The 12,318-nt window shown below is 54.8% G+C and overlaps 1 protein-coding gene across 3 annotated transcripts; it reads left to right on the top strand.

Annotated features, from left to right (window-relative positions):
- The first annotated feature begins 334 nt into the window (after positions 1 to 334).
- Positions 335 to 10,437, top strand: LOC147080143 (ubiquitin carboxyl-terminal hydrolase 5-like). Of its 3 annotated transcripts, none has more exons than XM_085981249.1 (4): positions 390 to 665; positions 4,347 to 4,538; positions 6,553 to 6,696; positions 10,244 to 10,437. In XM_085981249.1, the coding sequence occupies exons 1-4, from the start codon at positions 443 to 445 to the stop codon at positions 10,420 to 10,422; spliced, it is 738 nt and encodes a 245-aa protein (XP_085837375.1). In that variant the 5' UTR covers positions 390 to 442; the 3' UTR covers positions 10,423 to 10,437. The 3 variants fall into 3 exon arrangements, with proteins under 3 accessions (XP_085837377.1, XP_085837375.1, XP_085837376.1); XM_085981250.1 differs by having other exon boundaries at positions 393 to 665; positions 4,347 to 4,469; XM_085981251.1 differs by lacking the exon at positions 6,553 to 6,696 and having other exon boundaries at positions 335 to 665.
- Positions 10,438 to 12,318: the final 1,881 nt, after the last annotated feature.

Genomic DNA, 12,318 nt, shown 5'->3' with positions numbered 1-12,318 from the left:
TGTCGGAGGGACAGTACTGAGGGAGCGCTGCACTGTCGGAGGGGCAGTACTGAGGGAGCGCTGCACTGTCGGAGGGGCAGTACTGAGGGAGTGCTGCACTGTCAGAGGGGCAGTACTGAGGGAGCGCTGCACTGTCGGAGGGGCAGTACTGAGGGAGCGCTGCACTGTTGGAGGGACAGTACTGAGGGAGTGCTGCACTGTCGGAGGGACAGTACTGAGGGAGCGCTGCACTGTCGGAGGGGCAGTACTGAGGGAGCGCTGCACTGTTGGAGGGACAGTACTGAGGGAGCGCTGCACTGTCGGAGGGACAGTACTGAGGGAGCGCTGCACTGTCGGAGGGGCAGTACATCGGGTGAGGCCTCTTGCCCCTTTTCAGGGGCGGTGTTAAAACGAGACACGTCTTCCTGTTCGGGATGTTGAACCGAGGGCCCCGTCAGCTGTGATGCTACCTGCCACAGTCGAATGTCCACCAGTAAGTATTTCTGCTGGCACATTAGCAGACAGCCGGCCTCTGCTCGATGATGGCGGGTGTACCGGGGCTGTGAATAATCACCAACGCTCTGTTTCTCCTCTCAGAAAGACACGGTTTGCCTCCTTTCCCGACTATCTCGTCATCCAGATCAAGAAGTTTACGTTTGGACTGGACTGGGTGCCGAAGAAGCTGGGTGAGAGCAGGGCTTAGGGTGGTCTGGTGTCATCGCATAGAGTGTACGGGGGTAGTGCTCGAGGGGCGAGGCTCGGGCCCGGGCTCCAGGAGAGATCCTCCCGCCGGCCCCCTCCCTCCTTCACCGTCCCCCCCCCCTCCCTCACCGTCCCCTCCCTCCCTCCGCCCTTTACCGCCCCCTCACTCCCTCACCGTCCCCTCACTCCCTCACCGTCCCCTCACTCCCTCACCGTCCTCTCCCTCCGTCCTTTACCGCCCCCTCACTCCCTCACCGTCCCCTCCCTCCCTCCGTCCTTTACCGCCCCCTCACTCCCTCACCGTCCCCTCCCTCCCTCCGTCCTTAACCGTCCCCTCACTCCCCCTCCCTCCCTCCGTCCTTTACCGTCCCCTCACTCCCTCACCGTCCCCTCACTCCCTCACTGTCCCCTCCCTCCCTCCCTCCGTCCTTTACCGCCCCCTCACTCCCTCCCTCTGTCCACCCTTTACCGTCCCCTTACTCCCTCACCCCCCTCCCTCCGTCCTTAACCGTCCCCTCACTCCCTCACCCCCCTCCCTCCGTCCTTAACCGTCCCCTCACTCCCTCACCCCCCCTCCCTCCCTCCCTCCGTCCTTTACCGCCCCCTCACTCCCTCACCGTCCTCCATCCGTCCTTAACCGCCCCCTCACTCCCTCACCGTCCTCCCTCCGTCCTTAACCGTCCCCTCACTCCCTCACCCCCCCTCCCTCCCTCCCTCCCTCCGTCCTTTACCGTCCCCTCACTCCCTCACCGTCCTCCCTCCGTCCTTTACCGCCCCCTCACTCCCTCACCGTCCTCCCTCCGTCCTTTACCGTCCCCTCACTCCCTCACCGTCCTCCCTCCGTCCTTTACCGCCCCCTCACTCCCTCACCGTCCTCCCTCCGTCCTTTACCGTCCCCTCACTCCCTCACCCCCCTCCCTCCGTCCTTTACCGTCCCCTCACTCCCTCACCGTCCTCCCTCCGTCCTTTACCGTCCCCTCACTCCCTCACCCCCCTCCCTCCGTCCTTTACCGCCCCCTCACTCCCTCACCGTCCTCCCTCCGTCCTTTACCGTCCCCTCACTCCCTCACCCCCCTCCCTCCGTCCTTTACCGCCCCCTCACTCCCTCACCGTCCTCCCTCCGTCCTTTACCGCCCCCTCACTCCCTCACCGTCCTCCCTCCGTCCTTTACCGTCCCCTCACTCCCTCACCCCCCTCCCTCCATCCTTTACCGTCCCCTCACTCCCTCACCGTCCTCCCTCCGTCCTTTACCGCCCCCTCACTCCCTCACCGTCCTCCCTCCGTCCTTTACCGTCCCCTCACTCCCTCACCGTCCTCCCTCCGTCCTTTACCGTCCCCTCCCTCCCTCACTGTCCCCCCCCTCCCTCCCTCCGTCCACCCTTTTTACCGTCCCCTCACTCCCTCACCCCCCTCCCTCCGTCCTTAACCGCCCCCTCACTCCCTCACCGTCCTCCCTCCGTCCTTAACCATCCCCTCACTCCCTCACCCCCCTCCCTCCATCCTTTACCGTCCCCTCACTCCCTCACCGTCCTCCCTCCGTCCTTTACCGCCCCCTCACTCCCTCACCGTCCTCCCTCCGTCCTTAACCGTCCCCTCACTCCCTCACCGTCCTCCCTCCGTCCTTTACCGTCCCCTCACTCCCTCACCGTCCTCCCTCCGTCCTTTACCGTCCCCTCACTCCCTCACCCCCCTCCCTCCATCCTTTACCGTCCCCTCACTCCCTCACCGTCCTCCCTCCGTCCTTTACCGCCCCCTCACTCCCTCACCGTCCTCCCTCCGCCCTTTACCGTCCCCTCACTCCCTCACCGTCCTCCCTCCGCCCTTTACCGTCCCCTCACTCCCTCACCGTCCTCCCTCCGCCCTTTACCGTCCCCTCACCCCCTCACCGTCCTCCCTCCGTCCTTAACTGTCCCCTCACTCCCTCACCCCCCTCCCAACTCCCTCCGTTCTTTACCGTCCCCTCACTCCCTCACCGTCCCCTCCCTCCCTCCGTCCTTTACCGCCCCCTCCCTCCTTTACTGTCTCCTCACTCCCTCCCTCCGTCCTTTACCATCCCCTCACTCCCTCACCATCCTCACTCCCTCCATCCGTCCGTCCTTTACCGTCTCCTCCCTCCCTCCGTCCTTTACCGTCTCCTCACTCCCTCACCATCTCCTCACTCCCTCCCTCCGTCCTTTACCATCCCCTCACTCCCTCACCATCCTCACTCCCTCCATCCGTCCGTCCTTTACCGTCCCCTCCCTCCCTCCGTCCTTTACCGCCTCCTCACTCCCTCACCATCTCCTCACTCCCTCCCTCCATCCTTTACCGTCCCCTCACTCGCCATGTCCCCCCCCTCCCTCGCCGTGTCTCTCTTTCTTTCTCTTTTCCCCCACCCCCCTGCAATCCCTAGCTCACCGTCCCATCTCCCTTCCTCCCCTCCCTTCGTCCTTCACAGTCCCGTCCCCCTCCAGCCGCCCACTGCACAAGATAAGAGCTCACGGAGTTGGGGGTAATATATTAGCATGGATAGAGGATTGGCTAACTAACAGAAGGCAGAGAGTCGGGATAAATGGGTCATTTTCCGGTTGGCAAACGGTAACTAGGGGGTGCCACAGGGATCGGTGCTGGGGCCGCAACTATTTCCAGACTACATTAATGACTTGGATGAAGGGACCGAGTGTAATGTAGCCAAGTTTGCGGATGATACAAAGATGGGTGGGAAAGCAAGTTGTGCAGAGGACTCAAAAAATCTGCAAAAGGATATAGACAGGCTCAGTGAGTGGGCAAACATTTGGCAAATGGAGTATAATGTGAGAGAGTGCGAGGTTATCCACTTTGGCAGGAAAAATAAAAAAGCAAACTTATTTAAATTGAGAGATATTACAAAATGCTACAGTTCCGAGGGACCTGGGTGAAACACAAAAAGTTAGCATGCAGGTACAGCAAGTAATGAAAAAGGCAAATAGAATGTTGGCCTTTATTTCAAGGGGGTTGGAGTATAAAAGTAGGGAAGTCCTGCTACAACTGTACAGGGTATTGGTGAGACCACACCTGGAGTACTGCGTACAGTTTTGGTCTCCTTATTTAAGGAGGGATATACTTGCATTGGAGGCAGTTCAGAGAAGGTTCACTAGATTAATTCCTGAGATGAGGGGGTTGACTTATGTGGAAAGGTTGAGCAGGTTGGGCCTATACTCATTGGAGTTTAGAAGGATGAGAGGTGATCTTATTGAAACATATAAGATTCTGAGAGGGCTCGACAAGGTAGATGCAGAGAGGATGTTTCCCCTCGTGGGGAAATCTAGAACTCGGGGAGCACAGTCTCAGAATAAAGGGTCGCCCTTTTAGAACTGAGATGAGGAGGAATTTCTTCTCTCAGAGGGTCGTAAATCTGTGGAATTCTCTGCCCCAGAGAGCCGTGGAGGCTGGGTCATTAAACACATTTAAGGTGGAGATAGACAGATTTTTACAAGATAAGGGAGTGAAGGGTTATGGGGAGCGGGCGGGGAAGTGGAGCTGAGCCCAAGATCAGCCGTGATCTTATTGAATGTCGGAGCAGGCTCGAGGGGCTAAGTGGCCGACTCCTGCTCCTATTTCTGAAGTTCTTCTGTTCTCCCTCCCTCGCCCTCGGCCCCCTCCCTCGCCCTCGGCTCCCTCCCTCACCCCCTCCTCTTGTGTTGCAGATGTTGCGATCGAGATGCCGGACGAGCTGGATATCTCCCACCTGCGAGGCAACGGCCTGCAGCCCGGGGAGGAGGAGCTGCCCGACATCGCCCCGCCCCTGCTCACTCCGGACGAGCCGAAAGGTAGCCTTGGTTTCTATGGCAACGACGATGACGACTCCTTCTGCTCTGCCCACTTCTCCTCTCCGACATGTTAGTGTGCATCTCCTGTCTTAACTTCTGTGTCTTTGTGCCTGTGGCTCGCACTGCGCCCTCCCTACTCCCCCTCCCGCCCCCCCCACCCCTCCTGCCGTCTCTCTCGCCCTCGTGACCGACCTCCGGGGCCCCAGCTTCTACCCTCCTCGGCCTGTGCCGTGAGGAGGAAGGGGGAAAGTGGAGGATGACCGTTGCTCTCCGTTCCCCCAGGGCTGGGGGGTGGAGAGACCTCGGGCTTCCTACTCTTCATCCCTCCCACTGGAGTGTGTCGGGTGTCGGATGTCATGCCCCCTCCCCTTGGTTGAATGGCCAGCCAACAGTCCCTGTCTCTGGGGCTCCCTGCTGTGACGTACCTGCCACACATGGAAGCCAGTGAGCCCCCCCCGGGGGCAGGGCAGCAGCGGGTATTTTAGTAAATGCTTCGTGTGACCGCCAGTAAGCGTTGGGTTCTTGCACTGTCGTCTCCGACAGGCCCGCGAGTAAGGGACATTGCTGGACTTGTCCAGCGATTTATTTATTTATTTCCCCCCCCCACCCACCCCCCCCACTGTCCCCAATACCGCCATCGCCTCACTTGCCCGTGTGTGTGTCTGTGTGTGTGCCTGTGTGTGTGTCTGTCTGTGTGTGTCTGTCTGTGTGTGTCTGTCTGTGTCTGTCTGTCTGTGTGTGTGTGTCTGTGTGTGTGTGTCTGTCTGTGTGTGTGTGTCTGTGTGTGTGTGTCTGTGTGCGTGTGTCTGTGTGTGTGTGGCCATGAGCGAGTGGGAGTCTGATGGCGGTGGCCACATGGGAGAGGAGGTGAGAGGAGGGGAGGGCGGAGTGGGAGGGGAGGGAGGGTAGGGCGGGGGGGGTGTGGGAGAGCAGAGGGAGGGTAGGGGGGAGTGGAGGGTGAGTGAGTGAGTGTGATTGGAATGTGTGCTGGGGGTGTCCAGAGCACAGAGTGAAATGTTGCGGGCCTGGGGATTCGCTGACCGGGATGTCTGTAGTTGGTGCAGCGGAACTTCGCTGAAGTGTGGGCCGAGGGTGGTAACCTGGTCTGGATATGTGGGAACCTTGGCTCTAATAAAGGGTGCTTCATGTATGGCCCCCTCTCCCCCATGTCTCCCCCCCCCCTCCACCGCCGCATCTCCCCCTCCCCCACCCCCCCCAAAATGGTTATTCCCCATTTGATTCTGCGGCTGTATCTCTTGCTGTTATGGTGACGGGAGGCTGAGTGACGTGGGTGGGGGGCTGGATGGATGGAGGGGAGGGGGCATTGCATGACGCAGGGGTCGGGGAGTGAGGAGGGGCAAGAGAGTGTGAAGTGGGAGGGGGCAATGCGTGATTGTGGGGGGGGGGTAGGTGAGACAGTGACTGGGTGGAGGGGGGTCAGTGTGTGAGAGAGTGGGGGGGGTCAGTGTGAGAGAGTGCGGGGGGAGGGACAGTGTGAGAGTGTGGGGGGAGGGACTGTGAGAGTGTGTGGGGGGAGAGGGACAGTGTGAGAGTGTGTGGGGGAGGGACAGTGTGAGAGAGTGCGGGGGGAGGGACAGTGTACTGGTCTCACTAGATGTACTGTTATCCAGTTATCCAGCAAGCTAAACACTCATTCAAATAATTCCTCGAGAAGCAGGTTCCTGTTTTGAAGCTTTACTTGAATAAAATTAAAGTGAGAGAGTGTGTGGGGGGGGTCAGTGTGTGTGATTCTGGGGGGGGGTCAGTGTGTGATTCTGCGGGGGGCAGTGTGTGATTCTGGGGGGGCAGTGTGACTCGAGTGGCCGCAGTGACCCGATCCCTTTGACTTGTTGCATTGCTCGTTGGTCCTGTCTTCTGGCAATGGGGAGCGGGTGCTGTCTTGTTCCGAGCGGCTGCTGTCTTGTTCCGAGCGCGTGCTGCCTCGTTCCGCCCGGCTGCGCCCCCGGGGACGGTGGGTGGGTGGGGGTGTGTTGGGGGCCATTTGTGATCGGGGCTCCTGCCCCCTCGGGTCCGTCAGTTAACGGAGCTGTCTCTCTCTTTCTCTCGCCTACTGTGCCACCAGCCCCAGTACTGGATGAGTCAGTGGTGATCCAGCTGGCCGAGATGGGTTTCCCCGTAGAGGCTTGTCGGAAGGCCGTGCATTACACTGGCAACAGCGGTGTGGAGGCTGCCATGAACTGGGTGATGTCTCACATGGATGACCCAGGTACGAGGGGGAGCTGGGGTGGTGGGCGGAGGATGGGGGGGGTTGGTGTTTCTTGGAGGGAGAGCAGAGAGAATGGGGGTTCCAGAAAGCATTTGATAAAGTGCCTCAGAAGAGACTGTCGGCTGAAGTTGACGCTCGTGGAATTGAAGGCACGTTACTGACCTGGTTCGGACATTGGCTGAGCGGCAGGAGACAGGCAATGGGGATAATGGGCAGGGACTCAAAATGGCAGGAGGTGACTCGTGGTGCCCCGCAGGGATCTGTGTTGGGGCCGCAACTATTCACTGTATTTATTAACGACTTTGATGATGGTATAGAAAGTCATATAGAAAAATAGGAGCAGGAGTAGACCATTCAGCCCCTCGAGCCTGCTCCGTCATTCAATACAATCATGGCTGATCCTCTATCTCAATACTGTATTCCCGCTCTCTCCCCATACCCCTTGATGCCTTTTGTGTCTAGAAATCTATCTACTTCCTGCATATATTCAGTGACTTGGCCTCCACAGCCTTCTGTGGGAGAGAATTCCACAGGTTCACCACCCTCTGAGTGAAGAAATTTCTCCTCATCTCAGTCCTAAATGTCCTACCCCGTATCCTGAGACTGTGACCCCTCGTTCTAGAGCCCCCCCAGTCAGGGGAAACATCCTCCCTGCATCCAGTCTGTCTAGCCCTGTCAGAATTTTATACGTTTCAATGAGATCCCCTCTCATTCTTCTAAACTCTAGTGAATACAGGCCTAGTCGACCCAATCTCTCCTCGTACGACAGTCCTGCCATCCCAGGAATCAGTCTGGTGAACCTTCGCTGCACTCCCTCTATGGCAAGTATATCCTTTCTTAGGTAAGGAGACCAAAACTGCACACAGTGCTCCAGGTGTGGTCTCACCAGGGCCCTGTACAACTGTGGTAAGACATCAAGTGGATATCCAAGTTTGCCGATGACACAAAGCTAGGCGGCATTTTAGGCTGTGTAGATGAAAGCATAAAATTACAAAGATATTAATAGATTAAGCGAATTAAATCCATTTGCTGCAGTTTTGCACAATGTAGGCAAATGTGAGGTCATCCACCTTGGAACTAATGAGGGTAGAACAGGGTGCTTTCGAAATGGTGAAAGGCTAGAAACAGTGGGGATCCAGAGAGACTTGGGGGTCCAGGTACATCGATCACTAAAATGTCATGAGCAGGTACAGAAAATAATCAAAAAGGCTCATAGAATGTTGGCCTTTATATCTAGACTAGAGTACAAGGGGGTACAAAACCCTGGTTAGACCACATCTGGAGCACTGGGAGCAGTTCTGGGCACCACACCTTAGGAAGGATATACAGGAAACTCTTCGGTATCCGGCACTGACGGGACCGGGATGGTGCCGGTTGATGAAAAATTCCAGATGACGGAGAGGGTTATCGACCGAGGCTATTTTGAACAAACAGAGTCAGACTCCTGTTACTGAGGTGTTCGGATGTCCGACAGCGCCAAGAAGCCGAGTAGTGGTAGTTTGGAGAATTGCCCCCACTGACCAACTCGGTCACCGCGGGAGACTCGGACTCAGACTCGGCAACGTTTCCGGTTATTGAGCTGTTGTTTTCGGAGTATGCATTTTGCCGGTTAATAGAGAATGCCGGATATTTAGGTGCCGTTTAAACGAGAGTTTCCTGCATAGGCCGTGCAGTGTAGGTTTACCAGAATGATAGCTAGACTCCAAGGGTTATAGGACGAGGAAAGATTGTCTTCCCTGGAATTTAGAAGGTTAAAGGGTGATCTGATCGAAGTTTTCAGGATATTAAGGGGAACAGACAGGGTTGACAGAGAGAAACTATTTCCGCTGGTTGGGGATTCTAGGACTGGGAGCACAGTCTAAAAATTAGCGTCAGACCTTTCAGGAGTGATGTTAGGAAACACTTCTACACACAAAGGGTGGTAGAAGTTCGTAACTCTCTTCCGCAAACGGCAATTGATGCTAGATCAATTCATTTTAAATCGGAGATTGATGGTGTTTTGTTAATCGAGGGTATTAAGGGATATGGGCCAAAGGCAGGCACATGGAGTTAGATCGCAGATCAGCCATGATCTTATTGAATGGCGCAACAGGCTCGAGGGGCTATACGGGCTACTCCTGCTTTTGTGTTGCCAGAACGGTACGAGGCGGGGTGTGGGGGGGGGGGGAGGGGAGCAGAGGGGATGGGGAGCGTGTAGAGGGTGAGCAGAGGGAACTTGGGAGCTTCGAGAGAGGTGTGGGGGAGTAGGGAGAATGTGTGGAGGTTCTAGAGGAGTTTAAGGGGAGTGAAGGGAATGGGGTGGGGGACCGGAGGGAATGTGGGGGTTTTAACATAGAAACATAGAAGATAGGAGCAGGAGTAGGCCATTCGGCCCCTCGAGCCTGCTGCACCATTTAATGAGATCACGGCTGATCATCCAAATTCAGTACCCTGTCCCTGCCTTCTCCCCATATCCCTTGATCCATTTAGCCTTAAGAAATATATCTAACTCCTTCTTGAATATATTTAATGAATTGGCCTCCACTGCCTTCTGTGGTAGAGAATTCCACAGGTTCACCACTCTCTGGGTGAAGAAATTCCTCCTCATCTCTGTCCTAAATGGCTTACCCCTTATCCTTAGACTGACCCCTGGTTCTGGACTCCCCGACCTTCGGGAACATCCTTCCAGCATCTAGTCTGTCTAGTCCTGTTAGAATTTTATAAGTTTCAATGAGATCCCCTCTCATTCTTCTAAACTCCATCGAGTATAAGCCCAATCGACCCAATCTCTCCTCATACGTCATTCCTGCCATCCCAGGTACCAGCCTGGTGAATCTTCGCTGAATTCCTTCCATGGCAAGAACATCCTTCCTCAGATAAGGCGACCAAAACTGCACACAATACTCAAGGTGTGGTCTCACCAAGGCCCTGTACAAATGCAGCAAGACATCCTTGCTCCTGTACTCGAATCCTCTCGCTACGAAGGCCAACATACCATTTGCCGCCTTAACCGCCTGCTGCACTTGCATGCTTACCTTCAGCGACTGGTGCACAAGGACACCCAGGTCTCGTTGCACTTCCCCTTCTCCCAATCTATTGCCATTCAGATGATATGCCTTCCTGTTTTTGCCACCAAAGTGGATAACCTCGCATTTATCCACGTTATATTGCATCTGCCATGCTTCTGCCCAATCACCCAGCCTGTCCAAATCATACTGGAGTTTCTCGGCATCCTCCTCACCACACACACACCCACCCAGCTTTGTGTCGTGTGCAAACTTGGAGATATTACATCTAGTTCCCTCGTCTGGAGGGAGAGCCGAGAGAATGGGGGTGCGAGGGGCTGAGTGTAGGTGGGCGAGAGTCTTGAGTTGCGAATCGTGGAGAGGCTGCGAGGGACTTGGTGAGGTACGAGGCACTGTGGGGCATAAAGGGCTGAATGGGGCCCTATAGCGTGGTGGAAGGACTGAGGGACTCGACAGACAGACGTATGAACGGCGGCTCTCTGTCTCCAGGTAACGTGCCCCGCTCCCGGCACTTAACCGCCTTTCCTCTCGGCAATCCCCAGATTTCGCCAACCCAATGGTATTGCCCGGCTCGAGTGGTCCTGGCTCCACCATCACCCTGGCGGACCCACCGTCGGAGGACAGCATCGCCACCATCGTATCCATGGGTTTCTCGCGCGAACAGGCCATCCGGGCGCTCAAAGCTACGGTAGGTACGGAGCACTGGTGGGTGGGGGAATGATTGGAGGTGGGGGTAGGGTCGCTGGCACGGCAGAGTTCCTACACCAAGTACCATGCCCTACTCGCCAATCAACACTGCTCAACGATCCGACAGGACTCGGCCAAACCCCTTTCCCGACACTACTCACCCTGTCAATCCCCTGTGCACTGCTGACCACCTCCGCCCCCACCCACCCCCATGTTCTGGGGGTCCCCCTCTCTCTCTCTCTCTGTCCCCCTCTCTCTCTCTCTGTACCCCTCTCTCAATTCAATTCAAATCGCTTTATTGGCATGACAAGGTACATCTTATGTTGCCAAAGCTCTGTCTCTCTCTCTCTCTCTGTCTGTCCCCCTCTCTTTCTCTGTCCCCCTCTCTTTCTCTGTCCCCCTCTCTTTCTCTGTCCCCCTCTCTTTCTCTGTCCCCCTCTCTTTCTCTGTCCCCCTCTCTTTCTCTGTCCCCCTCTCTTTCTCTGTCCCCCTCTCTTTCTCTGTCCCCCTCTCTCTCTCTCTGCCGCCCTCTCTCTCTCTCTCTGCCGCCCTCTCTCTCTCTCTCTCTCTGCCGCCCTCTCTCTCTCTCTCTGCCGCCCTCTCTCTCTCTCTGCCGCCCTCTCTCTCTCTGTCTCTCTCACTCAATTCAATTCAATTCAAATCGCTTTATTGGCATGACAAGTTACATCTTATGTTGCCAAAGCATCGGAAAACATTCATGTTTGTTCACAAAAATACAGATCTATCCATACAGTGTATAAACAGATATATCCCTGAGTGTATAAATATACTTTCATATAATTTATTTATACTCTTATCTTATATTTAGTGGTTGTCCCTCTGTTTATGGCAAGCTGTAACATAGTTTGCCGCTAAGGTTACACAATTTCTCTCTTCCCCTAGTAGGTATGGGAGTTTTTGGTCGTCATTCAATTTTCTGAATTCCGGGCATATTTTTGTAAATTTTGGGTAGAAATTCTCCCTGATGCCCTGATATTTTCTACAAGCTGTGAGGAAGTGCATCTCTGTCTCCACCATTCCCTGACTGCAGTGAGAGCATATCCTGTCCTCCCTTGGTAGCCAGGTCTGCCTGTGTCTACCTTTTTCGATCGCCAGGCTAAGTCTGTACATTGTCAGGATTTTTCTCAGTTTGTTATCCTTTACCATGGTCAGGTAATCAGCTATGTTGTATTGTCTGTTTAGGGCCAAGTAGCAATTGAGTTTGCTTTGGGTTTTTGTTGTTTCTGCCCAATATGTCAGATATTTTTCCTTTTGCTTCGCGACGATTGTGTTGGGTCGAATTCTTTGTGTTACGCTGTCACTGTCCTGTGGCTGGTTATTGTTAGTAGTGTTAGTAGTTACTTCACTGAGTCCCAGGACTATTTGACTGAGGGTATTCTTCTTTATGGTCAGCTCTTGGCATTTCAGGGCGTCGTAGTGATAGCATTGGGGGTTGCTCATTTGTAGGTGATTCCAAAATTTGGTGGCTCTTTTTTGGATAGTAATTATTAATGGATATTGGCCTAGTTCCGCCCTGCATGCATTGTTTACTGTTTTCCTTTGAGTCCGGAGGATACTTTTACAGAATTCTGCATGTAGGATCTCAATTGGGTGTTTGTCCCATTTTGCAAATTCTTGTTGAGTTAGCGGTCCCCATACCTCACTGCCATAGAGTGCAATTGGTTCAATTACTGATTTGAAAATTTTTAGCCAAATGCTAATTGGGATTTCTATTTGGATTGATTTTTTAATGGCATAGAAAGCCGTTCTTGCTTTCTCTTTCAGTTCATTCACAGCCAGTTTGAAGTTTCCCGTAGAACTGATTTTTAAGCCCAAGTATGTGTAGTTAGTGCTTTGTTCAATTTTGGTTGTTCCTACTGTGAAATTTATTGTGGGTCCCTGTTGTTTGGATCTTTGCTGGAACACAAGG

Source organism: Somniosus microcephalus, unplaced genomic scaffold (assembly GCF_052327205.1).
Source record: "Somniosus microcephalus isolate GS21.2 unplaced genomic scaffold, FLI_Smic_1.0 scaffold2032, whole genome shotgun sequence".
In the NCBI taxonomy this organism is placed as follows: domain Eukaryota; kingdom Metazoa; phylum Chordata; class Chondrichthyes; order Squaliformes; family Somniosidae; genus Somniosus; species Somniosus microcephalus.
The sequence above is the reverse complement of the archived record's forward strand: the minus strand, read 5'-3'. Positions and strand labels throughout refer to the sequence as shown.

Excerpts from the sequence above, each read along its gene's own strand:
- LOC147080143 (XM_085981249.1), top strand. The coding sequence starts at position 443 with ATGCTACCTGCCACAGTCGAATGTCCACCAGTAAGTATTTCTGCTGGC. Across the intron at positions 4,539-6,552 it reads CCACTTCTCCTCTCCGACAT|CCCCAGTACTGGATGAGTCA; the intron begins GTTAGTGTGCAT and ends CTGTGCCACCAG. Across the intron at positions 6,697-10,243 it reads GTCTCACATGGATGACCCAG|ATTTCGCCAACCCAATGGTA; the intron begins GTACGAGGGGGA and ends GGCAATCCCCAG.